Below are 16,559 nucleotides of genomic sequence, written 5' to 3' on the forward strand. Positions count from 1 at the left end.
AATTTCCCAAAGTTGCAGCAAATGTTCCCCAACTTGTGGTTCCAACTCCTGCATAACAAAAAGATTTTAAAAAGTACATATAAGCAATCAACTGTCTTATACAACCAAATTTTCAATTTAACTGGAAGCCTCTAAAAATGTCATTCCATCTAAAAATCAAAGATGCCCCATTATTATAACAGCTAGTGTTCCTATGCCCCTCAACAAATATCTTTTACATACTTAGTGCTGATAATCTAAGAACATCTGAATATAAAACACTGGCAATGCATTAAAGGTTGCTAATACTTAAAAGGTACAATGTAGAACAGTAATAAGCAAATAATACATTTATAAGGTATGCACTTATAAATTTAAATACACAAAAGTTCACAGGTATATACTAGGCTAATAACCACCATGGCCTTTGTCAAGGTTACACATAGAGTTAGGGATGTGCTCAGCTTCACATGGATGGGGAACCTATTCCAGAGGATGGGGATATTCTGAGACATGTCTGTCTCACCAACATATCTAATTTATATCACAAGCAACATTTAAATCCTTGGATCTAGTGGTTCTAATGCTGTTCATTTTGCAGATGTGCAAAAGGTCCAACAGAGTTAGAACGGAGGATGCCTTGTATGCCAGGCATAGGCTGACTCTCAAGTAACTTGAAGGAGACAGAATACAGAGATGGGGCTTCTAAGGCAATCCATAAAGTGTATACACTGAATTCTCCTGGTAAGGAACCTTTGTGGCCATTCTAACTGTTGCATATGTCTGGTCCGGCATATGCCAAAGGGGCATTATACTCAGTGATGGGTCTGACAAGAGACAAATAAAGTGACACTGACTTCCTTGGAACTGGATGCCAAGCCCTGGCTTAAGAGTTGGGGAATATAGAATGATTTTCTTAGTGCCTTGGCCACAGGTTGATCAAAAAACAGATTACTGTCTACGTATGTTCCTAAATCCCTGATTACAGGGTTAACTCTTAGGGGTGTCAGCGATGGATAAAACACAGCCTGGGTGGCAGTTTTCCCAAAAGGCACTACAATGCATTTCTGGGCTGTGAGCTTTAATCTGTGATTTTGGAACCAATCATTTGTATGTGCTAGACCCTGTTGTAAGATGTTTGTGTCATAGGGGAATCTATGATAGCTCCCAATTTGCAGTCATGTGTGAGCTTAGTCAGCCAAAGACCTTGACATTAGTCTTTACTTCCGAGAAGTAGATGTCAAATAGGAGCAGTCCTGGCATGGAACCCTGAGGTACTCCACTAGTGACCAGTCTCTTAGTGGAGATGGTATCATCTATCCTGACTTCCTGCATCCTGTCTGTGAGCCAGCTGGTAATCTGATGGGTTATGCAGGGGGTTCATGCCCAGTTCGGTGAATTTGCCAACTATACCCGAGTAAGGTACTATATCGAACACTTTAGGCAGATCCAGTTAGGCAGCATGTAGAGTTTTCCCCTCATCCATTGCCTTGGTGACCTTCTGAAAGAAGTCCACCAGATTCAGTGGGCATGATTTTCCTTTGGCAAAGCCAAAATGGGTTTGGTCCAGAGTATGAAGGTTGCCTAAGTCTCTGTCGATCATTTTCATGATAATTCGTTCCATGGCTCTACATATGAGACTAGTCATCCTAATACATCTAGTTTCCGGGGTTGGCTGACGGTCCACCCTTGTGAAGTGGGATAACCACTGCAGTCCTCCATTCTAGTAGTACAAAGCCTGTTTTTAGGCTTAGTTGAAAAGCAGCTCAAGTGGTCCTGATAGGTTAGGTAGGTTTCAAGCTATTTAGGAGGCATCTCAGGATACTGCTGAGGCTCACTGAGTTTATGTTTCTGGCCATACCGAACACTGCCAGGACCTGCTCTCTGTTAAGAGTTGAGGGAGGGTTATGCTAGTAGGCATTTTCTAGGGGGCAGGGGGAGGTGAAGACTGAGCTGAATTTGTCAGCCAGCAAATTCACTATGTTGCTCTGCTAAGTGAAGATTGCACCATTAACCCAAGTTCAGCACATTGATGTGAGCTGCCCTTGAGGTTTTAGATATAACAATAGAAGGCCTTGTGGCTCCTGTCTTTATGGAAGTTGTTGTTCTGATTTTAGCGAGGATGGTTTTTACTTTTGTTATATACCTTATTAAGCTTAGGATTCCACTAATGTGGTTTAGTTTTATAACTTGTTTTGGGCTTACTTCTAGTAAAGTACAGCATCCTCTATACAGCCATTTACATGGTTGTACAGGGTTCTCTGTGAACAGTTCCACACAGGTTGCTGTGAACTCTGGGTTGGGAGAAGCAATTGATTTTGACTAACTATCGCTTAAACAGGATGCAGTTTGCTTTGTAATAGTTCTTGTTACAAAGTATGCTGGGATTACCAAGTTGATTTTATTTCAAAGGAAACAGTTTTGTGGTTTGAGGAAATGATACTGGGGGATGCAGTGCTCGCCCATATTGGTGAGTATCAGGTCCAGTATGTTTAAACCTCTGGTAGGTGGGCACAGTATCTGGTCGAGGGTATTTGTATCCAGGAATCGCTGTGGCTGTGAGTATGAGGTAGTGTGCATTTCCCAGTCTACAGAGGGGTAGTTAAAGTTTCTCAAGAATAGTGTATTTGTGTTAATGCTGAGCATCTCCAGTAGGTCTAGGTACGAGCTATGGGAAGCTAGGGACACAGAGGGTGACCTATAGCTTGCTAGCATATGGTATGGGGTTTGACTATGGTGATATGCACGTGGATAAATTCCATGGAATAATCCTGTTTAACCACCCTAGGGTCATGCTTGTTGCTAATATAGATTGAGACTCCTACATTTTGTCCCAGTCTGTGCAGCTGATGGTCTAAATGTGTGCAAGGCACTGCCAAAGTACTTTCTCTAAATATAAACCATGTCTCAGTAATGGTACAGATGTCTATGTTCTCCAGAGTGAGAACAGCTTGTAAGGTGTGGAGTTTACTGTTTAAGCTCCTAGTAGTGGGCAGCAACACCTTTACGGTTCCTTGGGTTTTATTTGCTATGTCAGTAGGCTTGGCAGTTTGGCATTGCCTAAAAATAGTCTCCCAGGGGGTGGATAAAGTTTTAGCCAATATTTAAAAACCTAGGGAAGACAGGTACAGACCATCCTTTGCAAAACAATGTGGCTCATTAAACATGACCTTGCATGCTGACAAATACTGAATCACACTGGTGCCAGAGCCATGGCCTGAAGTTAAACGCCAAAAAATGTATAGTCATACCCTTCAGGAAAAACAAGGTAACCCCAAGCTACCATATAGGTGGCAATCCACTAAGCACAGAAGAGGTTATCAGGGACCTGGGGACCCAGGTAGACAGTGGCCTTTATTTTGACACTCACGTTGCTAAAGTGGTCAGAAAGACCTTCTACATTGCCCACCTGATCATGAAGGGATTCACATCCAGATCTAGTGAGGTCATTGTTCCCCTGTACTCTTCACTTATCAGACCAATGATCGAAAGTACAATGCCGCATTCGCGATGTATCTCTGCCGACATCTGCAGCAATTGGAGAGACCCCAAAAAGTTCCTCACCAAAAGGATAAAGGGACTCCAAAATCTGTCATATGCTGCCAGATTGAAGAAACTCCAGCTCTATTCAGTTGCATACCATCTGCTCAGAGGTGACATGTGCCTGACATACAAGGCCATGTCCAACCCGGAATTAATGGACACAGCTCCACCTCAAAATCCAAATCCACCAAAACCACTAGAGCAAGCGACTTAAACCTTAGCACGGATATAAATAGGATGTGCTGGAGGGATAGATTTATCACTCAGAGACTCCCTATGCTGTGGAATAAAATCCCGGTCCATGGGAGGCAGAGCACCTCGCTGGCTCTGTTCAAGAGAAATCTTGACCTGTGGATGGGAGATCGTAGGTTTACCCCAGGAATCATCTCTGTGTCACTGCTGGACAGAGGCACAACAAACTAATGGGCACAGTATTTTTCATATAAGGGGTATGTAATACAAAAAATGTGGGCTAGGCTTATAAATGCCTTAGGGCAGACAGCCTAGTATAAACCTATGAACCTATGAAAGACACTAGAAACTAAGCCAATTATTGAAGTCAGTCATCATCTGTTCTTACTGTGCTATCATCCCTGGTGAAGGTAGAATGTTATTCAATGCAAGGCACATACCTACTTGAGACACACATTCAGAGAGATCAACAATATCTCCCTTCATACAGTCTAGGGAAGTATGTCTCAGGTCATTAACGCCCACATGAACTATGACAGAATCATACTGATTTGCTCTTGGGGCTCCATTGTGTGTAGGAGTACGTGTTGTGTTTGGTGATGCTTTTGGTGACTGCTTTACATATTGCTGAATATAGGCTTAGGAGGTCTTTTGAGGTTTGGGAAGATCACTCTTTAATGCCTCAGCTGTCAGTGTGTGCTCTTGAAACCTTTATTTACATGCAAGATTTCTTCCTCCAGTGAAATTGTGTATGTGCATCTGTAGCATACTGTGTTTGTTTCTTTAAAGATTAAATGGATGTTTGAACAGGAGTCAATTGCTACATTGTCTCAGAATGCCCATATCTACCAAGCTGGATATAGAAACATTTGGAAATTGCATATCCATGTTATCCGAAAATGTATTTGGGTGGGCTACTGCAGGTTGTGGACTAGGTTATAGAGGTCTCCCTGTCTGGTCTCTGGGGTTTGGCACTAGAGTAGGTTGGACTGCGCTAAGATTTGATAGCAGTGCTGTTTAATGTGGAAACTAGCTGCTCTAAGCTTGTCTTTGTGCTTTATTTAGATACATTAAGTTAGCGGTTTCTGTTCTAAGGACAGATTTATACATAAAATATTTATTTTCTGGGCGTTTGTCTGTACAGGGCATTGCTAACTTCTTGATTTAAAAACACCAAGAAAGATTGCTTGTGAGCATAATGCTACAACAAAACAACTTAAACTACATTAACATGGCAATTTCAAGTATTATGGAACTTCAGAAAGATTTAAATATAAAATCAACAAAAAGCAGAATCATTTTAAACAGTTAAGTGAAGTGCAAAACAATAAAATAAATCTCTTATCTGTCAAGGATGGAGCAGGATCAATTCAGGACACCCTCAGAGCATGGTGAGAACACCAACCAGATGGCAGCTCTGTGAAAATGAGGAGGAGACAATTTATAGTAAGGGAGGTTTATTCAAGTGCGATACCTGTTTGCTGGGTGGGCATTTAATATTATGGATATAAGAAAAACAGTTTGTGGGAAAGTACTTAAACAGGTAACATAACATATGACAGCAATGAAAGAGGGGGGGGGACTTTAGAAATCAGATTACCATAAGGGGTGGAGAGACAGCCTCTCAAAACCACAAGACAAAGGTGGAAGTGTTGGGGTGGAATTTAAACTGGAGCTGTAGTCCTGTGGTTAGGATTTCAGAACTGTTCAGCTTAATTTGCTCAGCAAGGGTTGGGGCAGACTCAAAGAACAGTTAAAAAAAACAGTAGCAAGGTAAACAGAAAGGCACTGGCATGCAACTTTAAGCTGGTATGTACAGCTATAGAAAGTACTGAAGCACAAATCCTGGAGTAGAATTCACAGTGTTGCCACTACTGAAGTCCCGCAACAGACTACTTGAATGCAATTAAGCAGTTATATACAACTATAAAAAGTATTGAGAAACAAAACTTGGAACAGAACTAACAATATTGCCACTAATGCAATCCACACAGATTAAGGCATTAGACTATGCAGAAGTAAATAACCGAATGAGGATCAAATTTGACAGCAGATAACAGCTTGCCACAGCCGTGAATAAGCTACAAGACTGATTGAGGCCCTAGACTGGGTTCAAAACACAAAAAGCTACCTTTTACATGCAATTCCATGTGTGTCATGCATCTGGCCACATAGCTGCTGTACCAGTAGAAGGAACAGTAGGTTTTTGCTCTACAATGGAAGAGCTCTGGGGATGTGGATATAAGTGTAATAAAACGATGGGCACTTGATGCACTGGCACTGGATGCTGATAAAGCTTGCTGTGGTTTTGCCTCTACACTTCACCCCTTCTAACTGCAAAAAAGCCAAATATACAAGCTAGATCATATAATAAAGTAACAAAGTTAGCAGTTAATTTTTCAGAAATAAAATATCACTGCTTAGCCTTACAAAAAACAAAATGGCCCGATGTAAAAAATAATCTGATTTCTTACACAGTCAAAAGTAACGCGCATCTGACATGCAAACAGCCTTCTATACAGGGACCTGTTCAGACTTACAATTTCCCAATGACTGCTGTGATCTCAACAAAATTCCTACTGACCATTGCCAAATCTCACTTGGGTGACTCTCAATATTCAGTCTACATAAATAAAAAATTGAACTCTATGCCATTACAAATTACAACCAAAGAAACATTAAATCTTTTAGTCGACAACTGGAAAAATACTGATCTAATGGACTACATGCTGTACACAGTACTGAGACGAAACACCAGAATTTCTACACCCAATGTAGTACCAAGTCCCAGCATCATAATTTAATATACAGCGCCCTTACAGTGTGTAAGTATTAGAACATATTGTCCTGTACTTAAACATCACCCTTTCTCTCTCTATCTTATCAAGCTTTTCTCTTCACTGTAAATAGCCCTTACAAAGTCCATTTAATATTTTTCATTCCTTACATTCATATCCTTACTTTCTTCTGTTCACCAATACTAGGATCTTCTCCAAGTGTGTGTGTGTGTGTGTGTGTATATCCATATATAATATATAGATATTTAAGTGATAGATTACGGCTTCTTTCATCTCCAGAAATATTTTAACTCCACTCTTCTAGGAACATGTCATTATTACTACATGTATTACTCTGCAGAAAGCCAGTTATTACTGTATACATTTTAAACTACGTAATTATAAAACCTGTAACTACATATTCTATATTCTCTCTCTCCTGTTTAAAATTCTATGCTTTTTTACAGCTATGCATTATGCTAATTTTCATAGATGGAACTTTTCACTCCAGGCTGCCACTAAAGAAGGACCTTGATTTGGCTCAGTCAACGTACCCTGGTTCTCAAAGTAATAAATAAATAAATATATATATATATATATATATATATATATATATATATATATATATATAAAATCAATCTGAATTTATTCCATCTACACATGCTAATAGGTTCATAGGTTCATAGGTTCATACTAGGCTATCTGCCCGAGGGCATTTATAAGCCTAGCCCATTGTTTTGTGGCTTACGCCACCCCTTTAGTATGGGGAACTATACCCATTATTTTGCTGTGCCTCTGTCGAGCAGTGACACTGAGGTAATTCCTGGGGTATATCTACGATCTCCCATCCATTGGTCAAGATTTCTCTTGAACAAGGCCAGCGGTGCTCTGCCTCACATGTACCGGGATTTTGTTCCACAGCATAGGAGTCTTTGGGTGATGAATCTATCTCTCCAGCACGTCCTATTAATAGCCGTGTCGAGGTTTAAGTCTCCGCCTTGTGGCTCTGATGGATCTAGATTTTTGAGGTGAAGCATATTCATCAAATCTGGGTTTGACATGGCCTTGTATGTTAGGCAAAGGTCACCTCTGAGCAGCTGTAAGCCACTGAATAGAGCTGGAGTTCTTTCAGTCGGGCAGCATAGGACAGATTTTTGAGACCCTTTATCCTTTGGTGAGGAACTTTGTGGCCTCTCCAGCTGCTGCAAGTGTCGGGTCAGATACATTCCTAATGGGGCATTGTACTCAATCATTGGTCTGATGAGTGATGAGTAAAGGGAGACTATGACCTCCCTTGATCTAGATGAGAATCCCTTCATGATAAGGTGGGCAATGTAGAAGGACTTCCTAACTACTTTAGCTACATGGGTGTCGAATGACAGACTACTATCAACCTGGGTCCCCAGGTCCCTGATAACTTCTTCTGTGCTCAGTGGATTGCCACCTATTTGGTAGCTAGGGTAACCTTGTTTTTCCCAAGGGTATGACTATGCATTTTTTGGCATTTAACTTTAGGCCGTGGCTCTGGCACCAGTTATCCGCTTGTGTGAGACCCTTCTGAAGGATATCTGTGTCAGATGTGTTTTCTACTATGGCGCCTAGTTTGCAGTCATCTGCAAACTTTGTCAGCCATAACCTCCTGTGTTTGCTTGTACTTCGAAAAGTAGATGCCAAACAAGAGTGGGCCCAGGACTGAGGCCCTGTGGGACACCACTTGTGACAGGCTTTGAGTCTGACATGGCGCCAGCAACTCTGACCCTGTGGGTTCTGTCACTCAGCCAGTTTGCAACCCATCTTGTGATGTATGGGTTAACATTTAAGCTGATGAGTTTTTCAATGATACCCGAGTGGGGTATTGTATCAAGGCCTTAGCCAGATCGAGGTAGGCTGTATGGACTGCCTTTCCTCATCAATGGCTTTGGTGACTGTTTCAAAAAGTCAACCAAGTATAAAAGGCATGATCTGCCTTTGACAAAGCCAAACTGGGTTGGATCCAAAGTCTGCAAATTCCCTATGTCTTTATTTATGAGGTCCATTATGATCCTCTCCATGGCTTTGCAGATAAGGCTTGTCAAGCTAATGGGCCGGTAATTTCCAGGGTCTGTGGAGGCACCGCCTTTGTGAAGTGGGACCACAGTTGCAGTGCGCCACTCCCTGGAATGCATCCAGAGGTAAGACTTTGATTAAACAGCTGTCCTAGCTGTGGGTTTAATTCTCATTGAGTTCGTGGAGCACACAGCCGGGGACACCATCGGGTCCCATGGATGCTGTGTTTTTTGCTTTGGAGAGAGCAGTTCTCACTTGGGCGCTGGAGATGTTTGGGGGGCTGCACTCATTTGGTATAGATAGCTCTCCTTTTGCGAGGGGGAGAAGTTTGCACTGAACCTGTCAGCCAGTATGTTGGCAATGTCTGTAGGATCAGTAATCTTCACATCATTTTGAACTAGTTCTGAGCATATCTGGGAGTTTCCTCCTAGGTTTCTAACATAGCTAAAGAAGGCCTTATGATTGTCTTTGAGTCTTTAGCTATTTTTCTCTCGAAATTTGCTTTGGATGATTTTATGAGAGCTCTTAGTTTTTACTTATAGTGATCAAGGGTGTCTTACCTTTTAAGGATTTTGCTCTATCTTGTAGTAGCTTCCTCCTTTGTTGTAGAGTTTGTTTATGGCTGGGGTCCACCAGACTGGACGCTGCCTTTGGTACAAAGAGTCTTTGTTTTGCTTGGGATTGCCTTATCCATGCAGTCCTGCAGGTGCTGGTAGAAGGCGCTTGTAAGTGATTCAGCGGCTTGAGTATTGTTTTCCGCTGCTCGGGGCCTGAAAGGAGACCACACTAGTCTTTAGAAGTGTGAAGTCGGCTTTTGAGAAGTTCTTTACTGTGGTCTTTTATTTCAGGTGGGGGTGGGATGAGGACCTCCAGCGAGATTAGTTTGTGATCTGATCTCACCAGTGAGGGGTATACTTCCGGTGTTGAACATTGTGCTCCCATGTTCGTGATGATGAGATCAAGTATGTTATCTCCTCTTGTGGGGATGGTGACTAGTTGTTCCATGGCATTTGAGTTTATGAATTCCAGGAACTTTTGGGCTAGGGTGTTTGGGCTTGAGTAGTGTTCCCAGTCTATATTAGGGTAATTGAAGTCACCTAGTATGATAGTGTTTGGTGATACATTTATAGCCTCTAGTGTTTTCAGGAAGGCCATGTGAGTTTCCTGAGTTTGTGAGGGTGGCCTGTAACATGCTACAATTTGCAGAGCAGTCTTGCCTATGGTTAATTGCACCTGGATGGTCTCCGATGCATCGCGGCGTTGCCACCAGTCTTGAGGTGTGGGTGTCCTTGATGAATATGGATACCCCTCCTTTCTTGGTATTGTCCGGATTTTGGGGCTGGAACGCATGATATGAGGTAAAACCTGATAGCGCTGGGGTGCTCTCAGGAGCCTTGAACCAGGTTTCTGTCACAGCACAGACATCGATGTTCTCCATACTGAGAAGGGCCTCAGTCGTGCATTTTGAGATTTAGACTTCTGGCATTGAGCAGCATTACCCTTAGTTTTTTCCTTTTTGTGTTCTAGGGTGGTAGGTTTAGAATTTGAGCCTTGCCTAAAAAGGCACTATGGGGTGGCAAGAGCCTTTGCCAATATCCGGAATCCCAGGGTGACAGGTGCAAGCCGTCCCTTATGCAGCGTGGCTTGTCCAGCATGTCATCCCAGGCAGACAGATACTGGATCCCCTTTGAATGACACCAGTGTTTAAGCCAATTGTTAAAGCTGATCATCTTATCTCTGTATTGTGGCATCATTCTTGGTGAAGGTAGGATACTGCTCAAGGTCAGGGTCATACCTGCCTGGGCTACATAATCAGAGAGCTCCTCAATGTCTCTTTTCATGTAGTCCAAGGATAGTGCGTCTCAGGTCGTTTACACCAGCGTGACAATGACTGAGTCATATTTGTACCTGCTGTTGAGAGACCTGAGTGCTATGCTATGTGGCGGATTCTAGCGCCCGACAGGCAGCTTACTGTGACCTTCTCCTTACTCAGTCTGGTGAGCGGACATCAGTGTGTCTGACTATGGAGTCACCAATGACTAGTGTGTCTGGCATTGTGTTTGGCCTTAAGGGCTGTGACTGTTTGACACTCTGACTGTGAGGTCTATGTGTTGAGGTGTTGTGTTCTGAGGTGGTGGTTGTTTGGGTGTCTGCTTTGGTGGCCTCTGCTGTTTTGGTAGATTTTTGATCAGAGCCTCCGAGTATGTCTTTGTGTGTTTATGTGTATGATTTGAGGTTGTAATGGTACTATGTGAGACTGGGTCTATAGTGTGTGTGGTAACCTTCTCCTCCTGACTGGTCTTGCCAGTCCTATGTTGAGAGAGCTCAGCCTCCAATTTGGCCGTATAGTTGCATCTCTCGCATGTATTTGTGTTTTGTGGGAGGAGGAAACAGGAGAACAACTAATGGAATAAATTCCTTGTTTTCTGGCCACCAACAAAGAACCTTAAAACTATAACCCCACACAGTACAACAATGTCTGCCCATTAAAATGCAAATTAACAGCTAGAAAACATGATGACACATTACAACACCTGCAAAAATTACACTACTAAACTGATAAGAGCTAGCTTACCCCAGACATTCACAATATTCACGTTATGCAAAAGCTAAAGAAAGAAAACTGGTAAATGTTTTTCCAAATTATTTATTTATTCATTGGCATTTGTTTACCAGGATAGCCCACTGGGCCAAGCTGAGCCCATTTCCAGTGGAGGCTCAGGGGGGGCTCCACAAAAATACATATGGCATATACCAAAAGATGAAAGTATATACTTAACACAAAGTAACACAAACACCAACATCAGCTTAAATACAAAGTAGTTTAGGTACAGTTAACATAGCAGAACATGTAGACTTTATATCAGTGCTTAGCAATAGTTCATGGTTTCAGTAATATTAAGAGACTAGTAGCAACTACTTTAAAACTAGTAACATTCAGGAAAGGTAGTTATAGGGCGTTAGAGGGACAGTTGGGAAGATAAGAGAAGAGCCAAGGGGAAAGTAAAGAAAATAGCTGTAGATTTAGCTTGAAAGGATTGGGGTAAGAATAACAGAGAAGTAGGGCTGGTGAGAACGTTGAGAGTGAAGGGGAAAAAAGGAGAGGCAGAGTATAATTAGGGTGGTATAGTAGATGTAAACATAGAGTAGAATGTTAGTGAAATACAGAAGAAATGTGGTCGAATAGTAAGAAACTATCTTATGGATGGAGGAGGCTTAGTACAGTTGCAGATCCAGGAAGAGCAGAAGTGACAAACAGTTCTCTTGAAGGAAACAAAGCTTTGGGTGGTACAAATGGATAGAAGAAGGCTGTTCCAGATTTTAGCTACTGCCCAGGAGTATAGCAGGTGACTGGCACATAGACTGGGTTTGTGAATTTGCAGGAGGTGTTGGTTTTGTGATCTTAGGGACCTAGTGGGATTACAGATGGAGTATAAGGAATTTATGTCAGGGGAATCCCGAGGGTTTAGTAAGTACTTTGGTGTGGTAGTTGGAGATAGGTGAGGTAGTGGGGGAATTCTAGCCAATTTAGTGCTTTTAGGGGTGTGCATTAGTGGGTGGAAAGGTGGGTGTTGGTTACAAATTTGGCTATTTTGTTATAGCATAATAGCATACTTCTAACTTAGTTCTGAGTGAGAGTCAGAGGTTAGTTAGCAATGGGCACTGTAGACAAGTGAAGGAAGAGGATAGGTGGAAGCATTTGCTTTGTAGGGAGAGATGGGAAACGTTTAAAAGGAAAAGAGGCCTAATTTTGCATCTGTGCGTTACTGATACATTTTTGTATGTGTAGATGGAATTTTACGTTTTCATCAATTATAACTCCCAGCATTTTCTTGGGGGAAACTATATAAATTTTCGTGTTGCTCAGGGAGAGTATATCTGTGATTTGTTGAAGGAGGTATTTTTCTTTGGAGTGAATATTATAAGCTTGGTTTTATTTGGGTTTAGAGAAAGTTGGTTATTGAAGAGCCATGTCTCTATGGCAAAAAATGCAGACCGAGTGACTTGTTGAAGTTGTATCAAGTTATCAGCACAGCATATAACATTGGAGTCATGAGCATATTGCACAAGCGAGCCTTAGTGAAAGTTCAACTCGGAAAACAACAAAAATGTTAGTATTTCTTAGTAACACAATTATGCACATCTAAAGATTCCATTTTATGTCTGAGACTGCTATACAGTACTTAACTGGATAACCAAATGCAGATAATTTTGATTATAATAAATGCTACTAAGAAAATAATAAAACTAAGTAATTTCCTTATTACTTGTGATCCAAAAGGGTTCTCAGATAAAGAAAATAAATAAAAACAATATGAGCAAGTTTAAAAAATGAATTTTTTAATCTCTAATGCCAAGTGTGTTTGTGTGTGTGTGTGTGTGTGTGTGTGTGTGTGCGTATCGCTATCACAAATGTGCATGTGCGAGCTTGTTTTACATACATAAGTATGCATGTGTTAAACAATATAAATGTAAGATCTGCAGGGTCTATGGCTTGGCTCTCTGACCTTGGATTTAACATTCACTGCCAATGAGAAAGCTTCCTTCTCTTCCAGAGGTGATCAGTGTTATAAAGCTACTCAACACCACTCTCTTCTACTTGGTCTTCTCAGTAATCATTACTCTCAATATATAATTTCCCCATTATTCATCCAGTTTTACATTAATTCTATGCTATAAGAGTTTACTTAAGCAATGCAGCCCATACTGTTCTGACTATTACTAATTCTATTACTCCACTTCTTACCCAAAAGCTGTACTATGGAATTAGAAGTCTAGTACACCTCACCCCTAACTACCAGTCATTCCTTCCTTAACTAGCAAGCAACCTGCAATACAAAAAGAATCAGATCTGCACCTGAGTCATGCATGGTGCTGACTAAAGCTGGCCATTTCCTTGAGTTACTCTGTATCATCAATTTTAAAACCATTAAATATTGTGATAAAAGTTATTTCAGCTTTGTTTTACAGTAGTGTGAAAATGTCAAATCATATTGGCAGAACATGCACAAAATGGAGTTTGTGGTAGTATTTGAGAACTATGAAGGTGGTAGTTCAGAATAACTGAGGGTGGTCATGATGTGTCAACTTGAAAAGTAAAAATTAAAAAAAGTTGAGAATGAATGTGGAGGTCACAAACAGTCTAAAGGATATCTATATAAAGTTGTAAAACCTGACTGAATGGTATAAAGCACACATGAAAAGAATGCCCATGGTGAAACTGGATGTAGAGGAGTTTTTCTGCATGATAAACAAGTATGTCCATGAAACCTGTTAAGTGGCAAATGTGTGAAATTTTACTCAAGGCTGTGAAGACTGTAAAGCAAATTAAAAGAAAGAGCAGTGTCCAACTGGAATGGATGTCAAATCAAGGCAATACAATTTAAGATTTTACAGCATTATACCTGCAGAAGGTAAGGAAGAAAAATAAGATGGCAGAGTGGACTGCATTCTCAAAAGAAATGCTTGGGATAGTAATAGTAAAATGTATGACTCTGCTATCAAACTTAAATATGGGAAGTCTTGGCATGCTAAGTTGAAAAACAGACACTGCAGAAACTAATGTAGCTGTGTAGAAAAAGTACAGTTGTGTACACTTACCATAAATGTAGATGTTAGTGTGTATTCACTGTTGCAGTCATTACATCTGGGTAATCTGCCGGCAGGTTGCCCTCAGTCGGCCTGAATAACAGTGTCTTGGGTCCTGCGTCGGGTGCTGTCTCCTCTTCCATGACGTCAAGTCATCAGGGGTATAAAACATGCAGCCAACGTCATTTTAATCAGTTTTTCTTGCCTCAGATGTCAGGTGCCCCCCAAATGGGAAGCAAAAATATATATATAAACTGTAAATATATAAATGCACCTTAGAAACATAAAATTTACCTTCAACTAAAAGCAAATACACCACAAAGGCGTTTGAGCATAGTGAAGGAAAGAAAAGGTATAGAATGGGGGATGACGGGTGGGTAACCCGGACTGCAACAGTGAATACACTCGAACATCTACATTTATGTTAAGTGTACACAACTGTACTATGTTCTTCGTGTTTCACTGCTGCAATCATTACATTTGGGTAGAACTCCAAAGCTATGGATGGGAGGATGGAGCTAAACAGCATTAGGAGCAGCTATAAGGCCCTGCAGGACTGCAGTGGCAAAGCCTGCCCTGGATTTAGAGGAGAGAGGTAAATGATAATGCTTTGAGAACATATGAACAGAGCTCCAAGTAGCAGCTTCTAGAATGTCTTTGGTTGGGACCCCTCTGAGAAAAGCTGCTGAAGTAGAGCCAGCCTTGGTGGAATGGGATCTGATCCCCTTGGGCACAGGTTTACCATGGTGCAAATAGCAGAAACAAATGCAGTGGCTTATCTATTTAGAAATAGTCTACTTTGATATAGCCTTCCCCTCTGATCCTGCAGCGAATGCTACCAGTAGTTGCTCAGACTTTCGTAGAGATTTTGTCTTGTTTAAGTAGAATCTTAGTTGTCCGTGTACATCCAAGGAATGCAGAATCCACTCCCCCTTGTTCTGCGGATTTGGGAAAAATGTTGGCAGGTGAATGGTCTGGTTAAGAGCCACACTGGATACCACCTTAGGCATAAAAGAAGGATTGGTCCTGAGGGCCACCCTGTCCGGGTAAAATATAATGAAAGGCTCCACTGCCATGAGAGCCTGCAGTTCTGAAACCCTTCTTGCTGAAGTGACTGCCAAAAGAAAAGCTGTCTTCCAAGATGGAAATTTTATATCCGCAGTAGCTGCTGGTTTAAAAGAAGGCAGGGTGAGCTTTTCCAGCACAAAATTGAGGTCCCATGCAAGAGTTGGTGTTCTCCTGGAAGGCCTTAAATTTTTGGCCCCTCTGAGATACTGTTTAAGCAGTGGCTGAGAAAAGAGGGGAGGCTCTGTGTTGTAATGAGCCAAGATGGCAGAGGCATGGATTTTTAATGAAGAAAAAGATAGGCCCTTGTTAAGCATCTCAGTTAAGTATTGTATTGTAAAATCTGAGGAATATTGGGCTTTTCTGTGTCTATTCCTTGTGCTTGGTTCCAAGCACAGAATCTCTTCCATTTGTCAGCATAAGATTTTCTAGTACTAGGCCTTCTGGCTTCCAAAATGACATCCATCACAGGTTTACTGAGAGATGTGGTTTGAATAATTAGTTGATTAGCCATGCTGCAAGATTCAGAGTTTGGAGATGAGTGTGCAGAATTTGACAGTTCTGCTGAGACAGTAGATGAGGTGTTTGAGGCAAGTACCACGGAGGACGGTGTGACATATTCCTTAGAAGCGAGTACCAGTGCTGGTGGGGCCAGTCCGGAGCAATTAGGATACTTTTTGTTTTCGGTCTGACTTTTAAAGATCCCATTTTATGTCTGAGACTGCTATACAGTACTTAACTGGATAACCAAATGCAGATAAAGTTATTTTGATTATAATAAATGCTACTAAGAAAATAATAAAACTAAGTAATTTCCTTATTACTTGTGATCCAAAAGGGTTCTCAGATAAAGAAAATAAATAAAAACAATATGAGCAAGTTTAAAAAATGAATTTTTTAATCTCTAATGCCAAGTGTGTGTGTGTGTGTGTGTGTGTGTGTGTGCGTGTGTACGTGTGCGTATCGCTATCACAAATGTGCATGTGCAAGCTTGTTTTACATACATAAGTATGCATGTGTTAAACAATATAAATGTAAGATCTGTAGGGTCTATGGCTTGGCTCCCTGACCTTGGATTTAACATTCACTGCCAATGAGAAAGCTTCCTTCTCTTCCAGAGGTGATCAGTGTTATAAAGCTACTCAACACCACTCTCTTCTACTTGGTCTTCTCAGTAATCATTACTCTCAATATATCATTTCCCCATTATTCACCCAGTTTTACATTAATTCTATGCTATAAGAGTTTACTTAAGCAATGCAGCTCATACTGTTCTGACTATTACTAATTATATTACTCCACTTCTTACCCAAAAGCTGTACTATGGAATTAGAAGTGTAGTACACTTCACCCCTAACTACCAGACAT

At 41.2% G+C, this 16,559-nt stretch overlaps 1 protein-coding gene across 1 annotated transcript in view; it reads right to left on the bottom strand.

Moving 5' to 3' along the window:
• Window positions 1–16,559, bottom strand: part of YTHDC2 (YTH domain containing 2) — a 1,963,388-nt gene that overhangs the window by 90,144 nt on the left and 1,856,685 nt on the right. The window contains exon 32 of the mRNA XM_044059160.1: window positions 7–48. Within this exon, the coding sequence (XP_043915095.1) occupies window positions 7–48 (42 nt within the window). The remainder of the gene's footprint in view (window positions 1–6; window positions 49–16,559) is intronic.

The sequence above is a fragment of the Protopterus annectens genome, chromosome 17.part0, assembly GCF_019279795.1.
Source record: "Protopterus annectens isolate FY-2018-M chromosome 17.part0, PAN1.0, whole genome shotgun sequence".
Classification (NCBI taxonomy): domain Eukaryota; kingdom Metazoa; phylum Chordata; order Ceratodontiformes; family Protopteridae; genus Protopterus; species Protopterus annectens.